The sequence below is a fragment of the Trichosurus vulpecula genome, chromosome 8, assembly GCF_011100635.1.
Source record: "Trichosurus vulpecula isolate mTriVul1 chromosome 8, mTriVul1.pri, whole genome shotgun sequence".
In the NCBI taxonomy this organism is placed as follows: domain Eukaryota; kingdom Metazoa; phylum Chordata; class Mammalia; order Diprotodontia; family Phalangeridae; genus Trichosurus; species Trichosurus vulpecula.
Window position 1 is genome coordinate 52,087,034 of NC_050580.1, and position 18,197 is coordinate 52,105,230.

Genomic DNA, 18,197 nt, shown 5'->3' on the forward strand with positions numbered 1-18,197 from the left:
AGTTCTGTCCACTACTCCCTTAATGCTTCTGTCTAGGTCTATGGGTTACAGGACACCTGAACTAGAGGCCCCTGGGCAGAGGCTGAACCTGGAAAGAAATCTCCATTTACTTTGACATAAAGGGGGCAAGAAGGGACATGCTCACAGGCATCCTGGGGAACACAGTCTTTCCCAACAAAGTGGCCTGGACTCCTGAGGATAGGCCACGAGGCTTAAGGGAGATTACCGAGCTAGAGAGAGAGCCAAGAGAAATGGAAATGGGGCTGGCTAATGAAAATGTTTATTGGGTCGATTGAAATGTGTCTACTATCCAGTATATCAGAAACCAGCTACTAGGGCCAAGGTCAGGTACAGGAAGGAAAGGCCAAAAGAGACAAGGGCATGCCTTTGAGATGTGGTAGGGGCTGAGATGAGCTCTCACCCATGGCTCCTTGGAATTCCTCAGGAAGGGCCAGAGGCTGAGAGGGGGACAGTCTGAGTCGGGCCACTAGCTCCCTAGGTAGATTTACTCCACAGGGCTGCAGCCCATCCCATTTCCTCCATCCCTCCACAGATGTTTGTGCTACTGAGATGCGGCACTGCCCCAGGAGCTAGACAGGAGGGCACGTCTGGCTTCCCTCCGAGCCCCAGGGGAACAGTAATGCCCCCAGCAGCAAACATATCAGGACAGGGATTTGGGAGCTTGATGCTTGGATGGGACTAAGATGGAAGTGGTCAGGATCCTGGTGGGGGCTCCTACTGGCTTGAGGTCTTGGGGCCAGGAATTTCAGGGTAATGAGGCCCAAGGTGCTGGTCCTATCTCTTGATCAGGGGATTGGGGACGCCAACACAAGGAGTAGAGAAACCACTTGGAAGGGGGAGAAGGAAAGCTTTAGTCGGGAGCTCTCTAGGGTCAAGCGCTGCCGATGGTCAGGGCGTTCCAGAAGATCACAACTGGAAGAAGGGAGGGAAATGAGGCCACTTGAGGGATTTCATCTTGGTGTCTCCCATCCTCCCCCAGATCAGTACACTTACATGACAGCTTCCTGCACAGGGAGTGACGTCTGGAGCCACGAGTCTACGTGGCTGCCGTGTGCCTCATACAGTCTCAGTACCAGAGCACAAGGGTGGGCTGTAGCCTCTGCCTGGGGGAAGAGAGAGAAGGATGGCCAGGCCTATTCCACTCCTCGGGGACCCCAAGCTAAGGAGCAACCCCCTGAGCCCCAAAGACAGGGAAACAGAGACTGAGTAGGACGGTGACATAACCAAGGTTATAATCCTGACTCCAAACTCAGTTGCCTGGGATAGGATGGGAGGCTGGGGAATGGGGAGCCAAAGTTTTCTCCTCTGGATTAAATTCTTCCTGGCCAGCCCCTTACCTTGGACGCCTTGGTCCTTTTCCCCTGGAGATAGGGGGAAACAGTGAACTCGGGCAACATGTACTTGCCTGTTTAACAGTCTCTAGCACCACAGCTGATGATGAGACTGAGAAAGCACTCCAAGTCCGGTAGAGGGATGGTCCAGCGGGTATAACATGTAGGGGGAAGTTGAGGTTGTAGGCAGCTTGGATGACTCCAGAATCCTGGAATGTTCCTATGGAATAAGATGTGCCCCCAAGAATGGCAATCACAGAAGCCTGACGTGGGGAGGGGAGGCCAGGGAATCCTCTGCCCCTCTCAGTCAGCAAATGGACAAGCCCAGCAGCTTTCGGCCCTGCTTGGAGGCACTGCAACCCCACCGTAAGACCCTTTCCTCCTCAATCCATTTAAATCATTTATGTCTATAGAACACATCATTTTCCAAGAGTTTTCCTGCCCCTCCTCTCATTTTTTATTATGAGGTTGGGCAGGGCAGGTGTGGCTACCTGGGCCCTTAAAAAGAAAAGAGACTTGAATGTTCAAGATGACATAGTAGGGTCAGATCTAGAATCAGGCCCCTCCTAAGGACACGTGGATGGGGAGAAAAGAGGAAGCGTATCTCATCCCTAGGCACTCACCCATGTGTGGCATTATTGCATAGGTGAACTGATGATGACCCATGTCTGCACTGGCATCAGGGCACTTGGGCGCCCGTAAGCTACGGAGAAGGGGAGACGGCAGCTGGAGGATCACTCCCCGAAAGCGAAGAACCCTCCTACCCCCTCCCTACCCCCACCAGAGAGGGGAGAAGGAGGCCGATCCCAACTCCTCACTCATGTAGCCTTTCGTGAAAATGCCAATTTTGTCCAGAGAAAAAGTGAGGCTCAGAACTAGGGGAGGAGCCTGGACAGAGCCCTCCCCTGCCCCGCCCCTCTCTTTTGGCTCTCCCCTCTCTGACTTACAGGGAGAGGCTGAGGACGTTGTTCCGAACAGAGCCCCCATACTTGCTGTTGTTGAGAAGCGCCATCCCAAAGCCATGCTCTGACAGGTCCATCCACCGATGGGCCCACACCTTGGGGGTTAGGGAAGGCAGGCCCCAGTCACTCCTACATTCCCCTCCCTGCTACTAGCACCCTCCTCTCCCCAGCCTCTATGCCCCTGCCTTCCAACCCCAAACCCTGAATTAATTCTTCCTCCAGTCCTCCACTTCCCCAACCCACCTCAAATCGAGCCCAGTCCCAAGAGGTATTATAATGTGTAGGTCTCTGTATATGGCCAAACTGGATCTCGTAGGTGGCACTGGTGGTCTGGGCCCAGACAGGGAATTCCACCTTTAAGAACTTGTGAGACTCATACCAGTCCACCTGTGGAATAACATGCGATGGTGGGAGGGAAGACAACTGAGCCTCCTTAGTTCTGTGACTCACTCTGGGAAATGCTTGCTCTCCTTCCCACCAGGAAGAGCTCGTGGACAGGGCCCAAGATTCGGTGCCGGAGATGAGGGCCTCCCTGTCCCCAAGCCAAGGACCCCCATCAGTACCTCAGTGTGAAACCGGAGATATGGACAGGCAGCATCCAGCACAATCTCTTGTGTCAGGATGCTTCTGTTACTGAGCTGCAGGGAGAAATGGACAGTGCCTCGAAGGCCTCCGGGAATCCCCACCTCAAGGGCTTGGTCGAGCTTGGTGACTGGCTTCCTGCAGGGGACAGGGGGTCACAGCAGGTCAAGGAGCAGGATTCCAGAGAAGGGACGGGGGAGCGGGTGCTAAGTCCTACAATATGTCTTACCGGGTCTCCAGATGATAATCCATCACATCCCAGGCATCCCAGTACAAGGGAACGTCATCAAACATCACAAACTGGTTGCCAACAACACCTCGGGGGATGGTTTCCCTGAACAGAACGGAAAGAAGGGATAAGTCACCATATCTCTCTAGGGCTATAAGGGGTGGGAGGGTAGGTGCAGGGAAGGAGAGGAAGAGAGACTTCATTTCTACAGACCTTAAGTTTTCCCAAGCACAACCTTCACAAGGACCTGTCCATGGTCACAGAGTATTATGTGGCAAAGCCAGGACTTACACACAGGTTTGCTAACTCCAAGGCCTGTGTTCTTTCCACAATACCTGAAAATCTAATGTCTTTTCACTATGTGATTCAAAAAGGAGGGGGCTTCCCCAAGGGCCACTGTACCCTGTTGGACAAAAACTGAAGTACACACAGAGCTAGCAATGATGGAGTGAGAGACCTCTGATGCCCTGATTTCTCTAGGCAAATTCTGGCTCTTTCTCCTCCTCTCTTCTCTCCAATACTATTTTAATTTCCTATTATTATTAATAAAATTAATAAAACTGATTAGCTCCTCCTTCTCACTGAGATAAGGGGCCCAGGGATCCAATCTGTAAGAAACTCTCTTGTTCATAATGATGAAAGTGGGGGCAGAGCTTTTCAGCCTCTGCCCAACTCCAGGTTGGGACCCAACAGGCACAGTCAGCCACCCCAGAGAAAGGGAAACGGAGAACCAAAGGTACCTGTCTGACGAAACCAAAACCAAGGAGTTTAAATGGCCCATGGAGTCCAGATGCGCTCGGATAATGCCATTGTCTAGCGTCACGGAGCCGTCAGCCTGTGCAGATGGGCAGGGTGAAGGAGAAAAGAGAAATGAAGATGTTGTGGGGGCATAAAAATCATGGGAACTGGAGTAGAAACATGGGGAGAAACCTGGGGAAAACCCACAGACAGGGGAACCTAGCACAGAGGCATGATACTGTAACCGGAAGGCTCTCTGTGCCAAAAGCAGTGGATCAAATTGTGACCTGTATCAGTGAAGAAGCAACAAGGGAAACTGCCCTTTTCCACCATGGTTCTGCGATTCCATAAAATGACCGGTCCATCCTAGAGTTCGTGATAGAAAAGGAGAGGGCAGCCAATAGTGTGAGTGCACCGTAGTAGGACAAATAAGGTCAAGTTTCAAAGAATTCAGCAAAAGAATAAGCCTATTTTTTGTAGGTCAAGTTGACCCAAAAGGCACGTAAAGTTTTTCAGTCAAATCCTGAAAACACCAGCAGAAATTGTTCCAATGAAGAGGAAAAAAGGTAGCTGCCTCAAAAAGACCAATATGGCTGCACAGGGAACTCATCAACCAACATGGGTTTCAAAAGCCCTCTAAGGAAGAAGGGCAAGTGGCTGAGGAACAATGTGAGATAAGCAGGATCCATCATGGGATTGTATCAGGAGGGAGAAAGGACAGAAGAAGCTGACACCAAGGATGATAAGAAGGGTGTTTTAGAAAATCTATGTTAGGAGGGAAAGGAGAATGAGAAAAGGATGAGGCCCAGCCTGCAGGGGACAGCATCTTGGTAATGGATGGCCATGACAAGGAGGGACTAGTTGACTCGTATATTACTCTTGGTTTTTTTTTTCTTTCAAGGAAAATGATCTTTAGACTAGAAAGACTAGAAAAAAAGTGGTTAGCAGAAAAGGGAAGCCCACTACAAGCAAGAAAGGGGTCAGACAGCTTCTAGCTTCCCTCAATGAGTTCAGGTCACCCACCCCAGATGAACAACATCCTAGGGTAAAGAAAAAACCGGCAAAGGTAATTACTGAGCCACTGGCAGTGACCTCTGAAAGTCTGTGAACAATGAAAGCAATGCTACAGGACTGGAGAAGGGCAAATGTCACCGAAAATTCCAAAAAACAAAAAAAAGGGAGGTGAAAAACTGTAGTGAGTCTGACTTGTGATGCTGACAAAATCTAAGGCTTCACTGAGTTCAGTTCCTCTTACAAGATTGACAGGATCATAGATCCAGTGGTGCGGGGAAGCAGAAGCAAGTTAGTCCATCCCCTCACTTTACAGATGCGGAAACTGAGGCACAGCTAGTTGGTGACCTGTCCAAGGTCACACAAGTAGTAAGCATCAGAGAGGATCTGAACCAGCTTCTCAAACTGATTAGAGTCAGTGTTCTTTCCACTGTGCCATGCAGCAAAGAGCCCGATAAAGTTTCTCAAGCTGTGCCTATGGATCAAATGTATAGCTATAGGCTAGAAGACAATACAGTTGGGTGGATGTGAACTGACTGCATGATCAGATCCAAAGAGTAGTTCATTAGGAGAGTTCAAGGCCAACTCAGCCGAATAGAAGCTCCTTGGGGGCACGTTTTGTTTCCTGGTATCTCTGGTGCTTAGCATGGAGCACTGAACACAATTGGTTGAGCTGAATCTGTGACTCCCCTGAGCAAGCACTTTCCTTCAGAGTTTCCCCATTGCACCCCTTGGCCTGGCATTCAAGGTTCTCCACAGTCTGGCTCCATCTACTTTCTGGCCTGACAGCTCCAAGCCAGTCCCCCACCTTTGGGGGCACCTTCTCGGCTTTGTGCTAGCCAGTGCTCTGTCCCTCCTCAAACTAGCCTGTGTTGTACTTATCTGTGTACACGATGTAGCCTCCTCACCGGTGGAATGTAGGTTCCCCAAGGACAGGGGCTTTTTGTTTTTGCACACAATAAATGTCTGTTAAAGTTGACTCAGAGGAAAATCTCTGGTGGAGTGCCCCAGAGATGTGTCCATGGTCCTATGCCACTCAACACTTCATCAGTGACTGGGATCAGGGATAGAGGATAGACTTGGGTGTCCAGATCCAGAAAGATCCAGAAGATGTGACTGCCCAATCGCTTCCTTCACACCTGAGCAAGAGACCCCTCCACACTGGGTCTCAAGACAGGATGACAGCCTGCACTCCTGACTCCCCCTCCCCCCCATTCTCACCTCCAGTTCCAGGGAGTTACTCACCTCCTGCACCACTCTGACAGCATGAGGAGGCAGGGCAGGAGATGGGGCGAGGGTGTAACCCATACTAGGCACCGTCACCAGGACTGGACTCGGGGAGGGAACGGAAAATAGTTAGTGCTTCTAGAGACCCTTCTCTGTCCATCACTGTCCTCATACCTAATTTAGGGCCAGGACCCCCAAGCTGGGGCTGAATTCAGGGGCCAGGTAGGACAGAGGATGACCACTGGGAAGAGGAAAGGCTTTCTCTCCTGATACCATGTGCAGGCTTGACTGCTCTCTGGTGTTATTTACTCTCATCTATTCCTTGAATCTGTGCCTCTTCCATCAGAATGGAGGCTCCCAAGGGTGGAGCCCTAACTCCAGGACATGAGGGCTCTTCCCTCCCAAGACGGGGATGTCAGGGACAGCGTCTATGTACCCAGGTTTTCGGCGCCATTGGCTGCTGGCAGAGCCACCACCTCTGTGCGCTCCCAGGACAGTGTGTTGAAGATGAGGAAGTTGCGTAGTGGGCTCAGATCTCGAAGGCCTGGCTCTCCTCCACACAGAGACCTAACTGCAGCTTTCAGAAGGCGGGAGCCAGTGCTTCGAATCTCTGTGGAGAATGGAGGCAGAGAATGACATCTGCATCATGTCTGGCAAACGACAGGAAATGGGCCAGGAAGGCATTCACAGAATCTAAAGCTGGGCCCGTGAAGGAGTTTGGGGGCTCAGTTCCATAGCACCCCTTTAAGGAAGCTGTCTCAAAACAGCCCAGCCCAGCTGATCTTTCCTTTTTCTCTTCTGCTCCCATCCCTACCATTCCATTATATAAAAGCTACTATCACAACCTTCAGTGCCCACAGAACCCAGAATCCTCAGCCTGCTCTTCATAAGCTTCTCCAGGCTTAACCCCCAGGCTTCTTGGCTGGGATGCTTTGCTTTGGCCCGAGGAGACCCTCAGGACCTTCAAAGAGCACCTCGCTTCTCCCTTTTCTCAGCCTTTGCTCACATTTTCCCCTCTGATGCATGGGCTCTTCACCGTGGGTCTATGAGCCTGTTTTTTAAACATTTTGCTAAACTGGTTTCCTTTGTGATCCTATGTCTTTTTTTACACATTCAAAAACATGATTCTGAGAAGGGGTCCACAGGCTTCATCAGGTCCAAGACACAAAAAACTGCAACTAGACTGACCTTCCTGACTTTCCCTATATGCAAATCCCACCCTTTTTCAAGGGCCAGCCTAGGCCTCGTGTCCACCTGACCACTTGAACCCAGACTGCTGTCATCATCCTCTGAACTCCTACAGCCTACCTTCTCTCCTAAATTAGCCTGTGATCATTGAGGGTAGTCTCCAGAGCTTCTCTTCCTACCTTCCCACCACCAAGGCTGGGCACTTGCTATGTGCTGAACTAAGGGCAGTTGGTCCAGTCTCCCATTCCAGGTGGGCTAATACTGAAGTCATTCCACCCACATCCAGATTTTTCCTGTCCTTCACAAGTTCTGGAGAGCTCTTCCTCTCCTAGTCTGTCCTGTCTTTCTAACACTTGGTACTCTGACAATTTCACAGGTGAAAGTAGACAAATTATGATGACCTTTGAGTCTCTGCTTGCCCTCCAATAACAGGTCTGCCCATGAAAAATGAAGTACCTCAGATTGCTGGATCTGGAAGTGACCTTTGATATCTACCATCTGGTTCAGCTGTCTCATTTTATAAGTGAGGAAACAAAGTCTCGGAGTGAGGAAGGCCCTTGCCTAAGTTCCCAGAGCGAATAAGAGGAAGAGTCAATTCTGATGTCAAAGGTACTTCCCATTTGGAAATCTTCACACGAGCCCTGAGAGGTGGCCAGAGCTGGATGCCGCTCTCCCTGCCTCCAGTCTCTCCCCACTCCGACCCATTCTGCATCCCAACTCCATACTCATCTTCCTGATGCATTATTACCTCTACATAACAGCTGGGGAAATTGGGGCTAGAAATGGGAGAGCCAGCAGGCTCTTGGGTGGGGAGATGGATATGTGCAGCTGCTGTTGCCTCTCCCCTTTCTCACCTCTGTAGTACTTCATCGCATCATCCACTACCTGCTGGATACAGCTCCCAGGAAGCACATCATGGAACTGGTTTAGAAGCAAAAGCCTGTGGACGTTAGAGGAGAAAGGAGGTCAGTCCATCTGAGAGCAGGAGAGTGGAAGCCATACCAGTCAGATGAGGTTGATAAAATTTTGTACAGGAACATGGTGGTTCTCAAATGATCTCTTAGGGAGAGCCAAAAGAAAGGGGAATATGCTATGCCAGGGGAGCAAGATGGGCCCTCAGGCAGACCGCATTTGGATCCTGGCCTCACCTAGGGAAAGGCACCAAAGGGAGACCATTTTACCTCCAAAGGTGCTGTAATTCAGCAGAAGGATACTGGAATGTTTCAGTGCGCGCCAAGGCCAGGCTGCTCAAGAGCTCCACATCATGCAGGATCTGTTCACAGTCTCGGTTCTCCTTCTTGATCTGAATGGGGAAAGTGAGTCAGAAGGCCAAGGAAACCTTTGGGGTTTGTGGACTAGCCCTGGGCTGCAGTCTCTGCTCCAGGTCTCTCTTGCACTTGTACCCTATGTCACACCAGACCTGAATCCTCGTCTCCCACCTGGATTGCTTCTCTCCTTCTCTCTGCCTCTAGTCTTTCCTCACTCCAATCAATTCTGCATACCATCTTCCTAAGGAATATTCCACTGCTCAAAAAACTTCAAAGTTTCATTACTCACACAGGATCAGATCTGAACTCCTTAGCATCTATGATCTAGCCATACAGACCTTTCCAGTCTTATCTCCCTCATGGCCATAGTTTACAGACTTTAACTCTATAATTCTATGATATACACCCACCCTTTCCCTTTTAAGTCTGACTCTGATGTCTCATTGTGACCTAGACATGATGTGACAGTTTTAAGTTTGGAAAGGCTCATCATCAGAAGGCTTAGACCTCAGAAAATGAATGGGTTTTGGTTACAACAAATCATGAAAACTATTTACTAAGAAATAGAAGGAATATGTACAATAATTATATCACAAACCTTTTGAAGATTAGAGGAACAAAAGACTTATAAAACTTGACTTTGCACTGTCCTTGACATATGGCCTTCCCTCACATTTCCTTACATACACCATGTCTATTTCACAAGCTAACCCCCTTCCTATCTTTCCAATCTTTTGAGAGTCTATTCTTCTTCAAGAACTCTATGATCTAGCCCCACTGACCTACTAGCTGTTCCCTGAACACAAGCCTCGCTCTCAAAAGATCACAGGGTTGGAGTTGGAAGGGACCTGGGAGTCCACATGAGGAAAGTGGGACCTGGAGAGGTTCAGCCAACTGCTCAGGGGCAGGCAGTAGGTGGGCTTCAGATGCAGGACCTGAGGCCAGCTGTCCATGTCCTAGGCCGACTTTCCTCTCACCACCGCAGCACTGGCTGCTCCCCAAGGCTGGAACGATTTCCCTCTCAACCTCCACCTCTCAGACTCCCCTCAGTCCTGCCTTCCGCAGGCCTCTTCTGGTCCTCCCAGACATGCTGTCCCCTCATTACCCATAAGTTCCTTGAGGGCAGGAGTTGGTCTTTGCCCTTTCTCTGTCCTCATTGCTTAGTATGGTGCCTGGCACATGCTCAGCTCTTAACAGATGCTTGCTGACTGTCAGTGATTTCTGCCTCTGTGCCTTTCCTAATGTCCCTTGCCCACCCAGAATGCCTTTTCTGCTCATCTCCTGTCCAAACCCTGCTCCCTTTTCAGTGCCCAAATCATGTCTTGCTTCCTCAAGGAAGTCTCACATGACCAGCCCTTTGAGGCCACACTGATTTCATCTCCTCTCAATTTCTACATATTTGAAGCCTAACAACAAAGTCCAATGCTTGATTCTACACTGTCTTATAATGTTCTTTCCCTCTTGTTCCCCCAATTAGATTGTGAGTTCCCTAAAGATAGAGAAACAGGGTGAAGGAAGGATTTCTCTCTAAGTTCCCCCACCTTTTGCTAGAAATGGCTTACTTGGGCATGGGTGGTATAGGTGCCGTTGTGAAGTTCCAGGAACAATTCCCCTACCCAAGTGCAAAGCTGCCCCGTGTCCCTCTCCAGTAATGAGAAAAACCGTTCTGGGGTAGAGAAATACACCCTGTGGAAAGATGACAAAATGGACGGCTGTGAGAGAAGCAAGTGCCTGGGCCCCAGCAGCTTCATGAAGTCTCTACCTGGAAGAGATCTGAAGGGGCTCATCTTGTCCAGCTCCCTCCCACTAGGCAAGGACAAGTCAACCAGTAAGTATGTGTCCCATTTCAGAGTAGCTCTCACTCCACCCACCCCAGCCAAGCAAAGGTCCATAATCTCCATTTCACCCAAGTGGGATTCTAGTCATAATGTTTCTGGAACAAGTTTTTTCCCTTGGTTGGGTTCTCAGCCTTTCTCAAAGCCAAGATGTGATCTGCTCTATTTGATTCCTCCACCAGGATTCTGAGGTCAAAAGCCTTGAGAGTGCCAAGAGGAAAGGGGAGAGAAGGGCAGGGAACAGGGTCTCCAACCTGGGCAGTCCATCTGTATCCTTCATTCGTTCCAGCCGGTCTAGCATGGCCTGGGTGGGGCCACCACCCCCATCTCCAAATCCATAGAGGAAGGCACTGTGGTTCACCCTCCCCTTCTCTTTGTTGTTGTTCATGGTTTTCAGCACCTGGAAGAAGTCATCACACCTACCCAAACACATCACACCCAAGCCTAGCCCAGGGACAGAGATACCCTGAAAAGCCAGTCCACTATCCCCTTTTCCCACCCAAACATCAGGAGAACCAGGAGGTTTGTACTGTCCTCCTCATTCCCTATATCCATATTCCCAGGCTCACCTCTTCTACACGGCCTTCCATCCCATAAGAATCACCAGGAGGAAAGTGGGCCAATACCCGGGAACCATCAATTCCTTTCCAGAAGAAGGTATGATGCTGTCAGGACAGAGTAGGGAGACAAATAGGGAGGGGTAAATCAGTGCAGAGAATATAGAGGATGGGTGAAAGATTGGCCTTATGGGTTCTGGCCTTGGTGTAGGTGGCTAAGAACTCTTAAGGCAAGGCAGGAAGAAAGGTCAGGGCCTAGGGAGCATGCAAGGATATTCTGCTGGGTCATAGCCACCCTCAGCTGAGCCCAGTGGGGGTAATCAGCCTTGGAGGGAGGAGAAGCCTAGAGGCAGTGCACTACGAGGACTACAAGCTGGAGTCCTGGCTCTGACACTTTGCCTCTGGACCCGCCTCCTCATCAGCAAATGCTTACCTCCCTGCGTGTGGGGGGTGGGACTGGGGGGGCTGGTGCTAGATGATTTCTTGAAGGAGATTTCTTTCAGCTCTGAGTTAAGGTTCTGTGATGACTGAGCTGACCCTTGTATTCACCAGAAACAACAGCTAGCCCAGCTTGATCCCCTGGATTCTCTGGGAGTCACAGTGCACACCGCCCCCGCCCAAAGTCTTTCTCACTAACAGGGAAGGAGTTCACCAAGTTCCAGCTCAGTTTCTGAGTCAGGAAGCGCTGGATGCCACAGCCACGCATGATCTGGGGGAGTTGGGCCGAATATCCAAATGTGTCTGGAAGCCAGAACTGTGAAGAACAAGAGTTTGTTAGTTTCTGTCAAGACCAGAATCAAACCCCTTCCTCTCACTACCCAAGAGGGTCACTGCTCTCCTATTCCCAGCACGTCCCTGGAATGCCAATACGATGCAGGCTAGTTTGGGCTGCCCTCTGCCCAGTGTCACCAAGACAGGGGATGGGAATGGAGCCCAGGGGCTGCAGAAAGATGGATGGAGGAGGACTTACCTCAGAACACACTTTTCCAAATTCCTGAAGGAAGAAGTTCTGTCCTTGAAGGAACTGTCTCACCATGGACTCTCCACTGGGAAGATTCCCATCCTGAGTGAGCAAAAGTCACCCCACAATCTCTGACTCTCTCTACATCAGAGGGGCAGACCTACATCTCTGGATGGGTGTCCCCTGACAGGGTGTTCTACTTTAAACTCCACAACGTAATCTATCTACGTTTATTATCTTCCCTCCAAACCCATTCATCCTTTGCATTTCACGCCTTCTGTCTGAGGCACACCATCACTCAGCCAGTGCCAAGTCCTATCAACTTCACCTCCACATCTCTTTTATCAGCATCTTCCTGGCTATCCTCATTGCCACACCCTAGCACAGGCATCTACTACCACTTATATGGGCTGCTGCTGCATTGGCTTTCTAATAGGTCTTTGCCCAACTCCAATTGGCCCTTCAGGTCAATGGAGAATAACCTTTCCTATACAGTAAGGCCTAGTCACGGTGCTCTTCTACTCAAAAACCTGCAGTTACTCCCTATTTTCTCCTGAATAAGTTCTGCCACCTTGCCAAGTGTTCAAAGCCCTTCACAATCTGGTTGCCAGCTGCCTCTGCAATGTCAAGATTACTACCCCAGAGCCCAAGTGAACTAACAGGTAGCCTCTGAACAGTCTCTGTGTTTTTCTGTGCCTGGAATATCCTCCCTTCCCACTTATTAAATCCCTACCATTCCTTTAGGGCTCCAATGTTACTTCCTCCAGGTAGCTTTCTCTGATCCCTCTGACTGTACCTTTACACTCTCACACAGCATTTTGTTTTGCAATTTTCTAATGCATTTACGGGGGCAGCTAGGCGGTGTAGCAGAGAGAGTGCTGAGCTTGGAGTCAGGAAAACCTGAGTTTGATTCTACCTTCAGATATTTCCTAGCTGTGTGACCCTAGGCAAGCCACTTAACCCTGTCTGCCTCATTTTCCTCATCTGTAAAATAAGCTGGAGAATGAAATGGCAAACCCTCCAGCATCTTTGCTAAGAAAACCCCAAACGGAGTCACAAAGAGACAGAGACAACTGAAACAACTTAACAAAATGCACTTAATCATATAATGTTATGTATCATAATTATCCTTACCTACCTACAAGGCTAGATGTTCCAAGAATGTAGGTATCTAAATGTGTTATCTAAACTTTACACCTCCCCTAGGACCTAGCACAGTACTCTGTACACAGCAGGAACTTAATGTTTGCTAAATGGAATGTTACTACTCAGCAAAGACAATTGTGAGTATCACTTACTCTTCCCCTAAGGGACTGATGGAATCTATGTCAACCTTGAGATATTGACTAATGGATGGCATGGGATCTGCCCAACCTGATTTTAATGTATGTCTGTTCTCCTGGCCTGTCCACATCACTACAGTCTAAGTTCCCTGAGGACAGCGATCAAGGCCAGGTTTGTGTATGGTCAGAGTAGGTGAGTGCCTACGAGGTATGATGTGTGAAGTTCATATGTATGACGTGAACTTGGAAAGGCCTCTTTTCCCTGTCTAGAAAATAGGGCGTTATTCTCTACAAGTCCCTACTGGAAAAAAGAATCCTTCAATAACTCATGCCCTAGGCCTAAGCCAACCTAAGAGAATTGGGAAGCTGAGCTGGAAAGGGAAGGGAAGAGGACAAAGAAAGGAGTGAAAAGGCAGGGGAGATAGAGGGAGATAAGAGGCAACAGAAACAAATTTCAGTGGCTTTCCATTGGGTCACTCTTTCCCAAAGTTCATGGTATCCCTCCTGAGAGGAGGTAAGTTCCTTGAAAGCAGGGCCTACGTCTCTGGCTTTGTAACCTCTGCAGCCTACAACAGTGCCTGGCACTCTAAATGCTTGCTGACTGACTGACTGACTGACTGTGTGGGTCTTATCTCCTTAATTAGTCCATGAGCTTCCCAAATAAAAAGACTGATCTGCTTCTCCTCTCTGTCCCCAACAGTCTAACCTGTAACGGGGAGGAACAAAGAGGAGGTGCTCAGCAAGGGCTTAAACTTAATGATTCAATTCCACTCAACAAAGTATTTATTTAAGGAGGAAGAAAGGCCAAAGACCCCAATGGAGAACATAGTTTGGTTGAGGAGGACAGTGTGATTACACTGACTATAATCAAGGGCGAAAGCAATGACTGGCTGGCTGACTGACAGAAACCTGCAGACAGCCCATAGAGGGTCCTTGTCACAAGTAGTGTCCTCAGAAATGTTGGAGGTGGGAAGAAAGGGTGAGATCAGGAAGGGAGGATGCAAAGAACTTTGTATGTGCCAGCCAGGGAGGTGCCTAGTTCTTACCATCTCGACCCAAGTGCCACCCACGGGAATAAACTGTCCTGTTCGGATGTACTCCTTGACCTGGGCATATAAGCTGGGATAGTACCTCTTCACCCACTCGTACTGTTGTGCCTGGGAATGGAGAATAAATAAACTATATTAATAGCTCTCTTGTAAAGGCTTTTTGTCCCTCAGCCCTGGACAGCATGAGTCAGAGGGCAGAAATGTAAGCTTCAGCAAGAGAATGAATGAATCCACCATTCCTCCAGCCTTCTGTCCTGACTCAACATGGCTCAAATTGGATTTAAAGCCCTAAGTTAGGACAGGCCGCTTCTTATCCTTCCTTTCCAAATTGGAGTGAAGTTCTGGTTAAATAAGGATGTCAGATTCCTATAAAGTAGGCTAGGTAGATTCCCATTAAGTTATATTCTTGGTGCAAGAATAAAGGTGGAAAACCTTTGGGTGAAGATTTAGGCCCCAGGATTCAGCCAATGATACCTCCAACCAATGACTTAGACTATGATTAGAAGCTCCCACCCTTTGTATCACGGAGGTCTTCAGAAACAAAAGCCCAAATACCTTTCTCTACACTAAAGATTACACCCAGAGAAGAGCACTAAAGGGCCATGACAGAATGAACCACAGGTATCTTCCTACTCTTACCTGAGAGCAGGCAAATGTGAACTGTGGGTTCTTCTCCATGAGTCGGATGGCTGATGACCAACTACGAGCACATTTCCGGATTGTCTCCTTGAAGGGCCAGAGCCAAGCTAAGAGGGAAGAGAAAGGACACTGTCCTAGCAAATCATATCCCTTTCTTCTCCCAATCTCAAAACAGAATGTCAACCAAAGGCTCAGAGCACTGTGAATGCATTCAACCCTCCCTCACCTATAACAGAGACACAACAGCCAGTTATTTTCCCTTAACCTAGGCTTCTTTGGGGACCTTAGCAATCTCCATGTACATAGTGACTTCTTTTCCCTCATTTTACCGTTATCTCACTTATTTTATTTAAATCTCAAATCCACCCACTCCACAACCCCCCAGAAGTAAATAGCATTAATTTCACTACAGACGAGAAAACCGAAGCCCAGAGAGGTTGAGTGACTTTCCTCCGATCCTACAGTTAGTCAGTGTCTCCTGCCTCCTAGCCCAGCACTTTCTCTATTACATCATACGGCCTCCTGGAAAGGATACCGAGTTATCAGCTCTGATACAGAGGCTGGAGGACTACTTGTTGGGAATGTCGTATGGGGATTCCTTTTGGGTAAATTGGACTAGAAGGCTGCTGGTGGCCTTTCCAACTCTCAAATACAGTAGTCTGAGTCTACGTCTCCTAGAGCTCTTTCACCATAAGTAGGAACGTTCTCTCTCCACATGTTTTTGACAAAAATCATTCATCAAGTTCAGAAAGAACTTGGAAGAGACTTAGGGGTTGAATTTTCAAGATAATAAAGGAATTTTGGGGCAGCTAGGTGGCACAATGGATAGAGCACTGGCCCTGGAGTCAGGAGGACCTGAGTTTAAATCCAACCTCAGACACTTATTAACTGTGTCACTCTGAGCAAATCACTTAACCCTGATTGCCGCGCCCCCCCCCAAAAAAAGATAACAAAGGAGTTTTCCTTTTATAGGAAGACAGAATCAAAACTGGTAGTATGATAGATGCCAACATATTTCAAGCTCTAAAAGCTAAGGAACTCTAAATTTAATGTATATTTTTCTGAAGACAATATTTTTATATTTCATGGTGTCATACAGAACACTGCATTAAGAGTCAATACACTGGGTTCTGGTCTTCCTCTCTACCACTAATTTACTGGACTGGGTAAGTACTTGAGTTATTTAGCCTCAGTTGCTTCAGCTACAAAATACACAAGACTATCTTATTAAATATAGCAGGCCTGCACAACCTGCAGCTTGCCAAAGGATTTCAGGTGGCCCATGAAAAGTGTACAGGAAAACATCCACTATGTTTTTTGCAGGCAGCCCGAAATCCTCTGGTGTGTCCATACAGGCTGTAAGTGACCTGTGGGCCGCAGGCTGTGCAAACCTGTATTAAAGGCAGGGTACCAGACTAGATGATCGCTTAAGGTTATGGTCAGCTCTAAGTTCTATGATTATGAGTATATGACCTATGGATAAATTTTGAATATGACATTTTATTGCTTTAGGTGTTGCACTGAAGAAATCTCTTTACAAAATTTTACTCTGGTGTTGTAACATCCTTCACAAAGTCCTAGTCTTGATTCCTTATCTTGGTGTGAAAGTGAAACTGGTTTCTTGAAAATCTATGCCACAAGACAAAAGACTATGCCTTGCTATCTGAGGTCAGGCCTGGTTATGTACCAAGAAGTTCATCATCAGCAGTTTGGTCACTTTGAGACAAAATTTTTGGCAACGGTTATCCATGAAACAAAGAGAAATACAAAATGGCCCTCTGTGACCAGAGTGGCCTTTGTTTTCTTTGAGTGACTCAGTTTATCTCATTGAGCCTTGCTGGGTGCTGGGCCTGCTGGACCTCTTCCAGGGCAGGAAGCCCAGAGACCCATGCCTGGGTGCAGAGAACTTCCTGTGTGATGATTCATGGGGCTGGCTGAGGGGAGGTGTTGACTCCAGAGCCATGCCCTATTGGGTGTTAACCTAGGTGAACCTCCCAGGGTCCTAGGGGGAGGGGCCAACTCAAGAACCAATCGGCCCTGGTAATTCAGGCGGTGCTTGATGATGTCAAAAACTCTATAAGAGGGGAGAAGACGGCTTGAAGATCCTTTTTCCTTTTCCGGTTGGCATGGCAGCAGTAGCAAGCGTGACTCTGGGTCAGCCTAAGCTCTCGGGTTGAACCTAGATGTTGGTAACTATGAATTGTATTGGGTCTGTCTGTTGATATTTGTAATTTGTTTGTCTTTTATTCTGAAGTTTGGGGTGCTGGTTTTGTTTTCCCCCGAACTAAATGAATGTTATGAACTTCAGGGTGCTGGGTTTTCCCCTTGGCTGCATAGGTTTTATTTATACAAGAAAATTTTAACTTAAAGTAATCAAAATTATCCATTTTACACTTCAACAATACTTTCTCTTTATAGTGTAGTTTAAAATCTGATACTATTGAATCTGCTTCCTTTACATCTTTTTTCCCTGTTTTTTTTGAAGTTCCTGACCTCTTGTTCTTCCAAATGATCTTTGTTATTATTTTTTCTAACAACAAATTTTATAACTCAGTAAGATAGTTTTTTAGTAACTTAATTGGAAATGGCTTCAGATAAGTAGGTTAGGTAAAATTGTAGATAGTGACAGAAGGCAAAATGAATAATTTTGATTACATAAAATTAAAAAGTTTTTGCACAAATAAAACCAAAGCAGCCAGAGTAGAAGAGTAGAAAATGGGAGGGAGGAGGGAGAGGAATTTTGTAGCGAATTTTTCTAATAAAGGCCTCGTTTCTCAAATATGTAGAGAACTGAGCCAAATTTATAAAAATAGGGGCCATTTCCCAATCAACAAATGATCAAAGGATATGAACAGGAAGTTTTCAGAGGATGAAATCAATGCATTGTTGGTGGAGCTGTGAACTTGTCCTACCATTCTGGAGAACAATTTGGAACCGTGCCCAAAAAACTATAAAACTGTGCACACCCATGACTAACTTTGATAGACTTGGCTCCTCTCAGCAATGCAAGGTTCTAAGACAACTTCAAAAGGTTCATGAAAGAAAATGCTCTCCACATCCAGAGAAAGAATTATGGAGTCTGAATACAGACTGAAGCAGATTATTTGCTCTCTCTTTTTTGTTTTGTTTTGTTTCTTCTTTCTCGTGGTTCATTCCTTTGGTTATAATTCTTCTTTGCAACGTGACTAATGTAAAAATATGTTTAATGTGAATGTACATATATCAGATTGCATGCCATCTTAGGGAGGGTGGAGAGGAGGGAGGGGGAGAAAATTCGGAACTCAAAAGCTTGTGGAACTGAATGTTGTAAACTGAA

The 18,197-nt window shown here is 47.7% G+C and overlaps 1 protein-coding gene across 4 annotated transcripts in view; it reads right to left on the reverse strand.

Moving 5' to 3' along the window:
* Positions 1–262: 262 nt before the first annotated feature.
* Positions 263–18,197, reverse strand: part of MAN2C1 (mannosidase alpha class 2C member 1) — a 35,222-nt gene continuing 17,287 nt past the window's right edge. For 2 of the 4 annotated variants that reach the window (XM_036737019.1, XM_036737018.1), the window contains 20 exons: positions 14,882–14,988; positions 14,240–14,350; positions 11,920–12,012; positions 11,587–11,703; positions 10,962–11,057; positions 10,647–10,792; positions 10,120–10,243; positions 8,471–8,592; positions 8,144–8,229; positions 6,538–6,711; positions 6,120–6,202; positions 3,866–3,960; positions 3,126–3,230; positions 2,878–3,034; positions 2,558–2,701; positions 2,300–2,409; positions 1,976–2,055; positions 1,427–1,572; positions 1,015–1,124; positions 263–960 (listed from right to left, as the gene is read on the reverse strand). In XM_036737019.1, the coding sequence (XP_036592914.1) occupies positions 807–960; positions 1,015–1,124; positions 1,427–1,572; positions 1,976–2,055; positions 2,300–2,409; positions 2,558–2,701; positions 2,878–3,034; positions 3,126–3,230; positions 3,866–3,960; positions 6,120–6,202; positions 6,538–6,711; positions 8,144–8,229; positions 8,471–8,592; positions 10,120–10,243; positions 10,647–10,792; positions 10,962–11,057; positions 11,587–11,703; positions 11,920–12,012; positions 14,240–14,350; positions 14,882–14,988 (2,360 nt within the window). In that variant the 3' untranslated portion in view covers positions 263–806. The remainder of the gene's footprint in view (positions 961–1,014; positions 1,125–1,426; positions 1,573–1,975; positions 2,056–2,299; positions 2,410–2,557; positions 2,702–2,877; positions 3,035–3,125; positions 3,231–3,865; positions 3,961–6,119; positions 6,203–6,537; positions 6,712–8,143; positions 8,230–8,470; positions 8,593–10,119; positions 10,244–10,646; positions 10,793–10,961; positions 11,058–11,586; positions 11,704–11,919; positions 12,013–14,239; positions 14,351–14,881; positions 14,989–18,197) is intronic. The other 2 variants (XM_036737020.1, XM_036737017.1) reach the window with 2 other exon arrangements.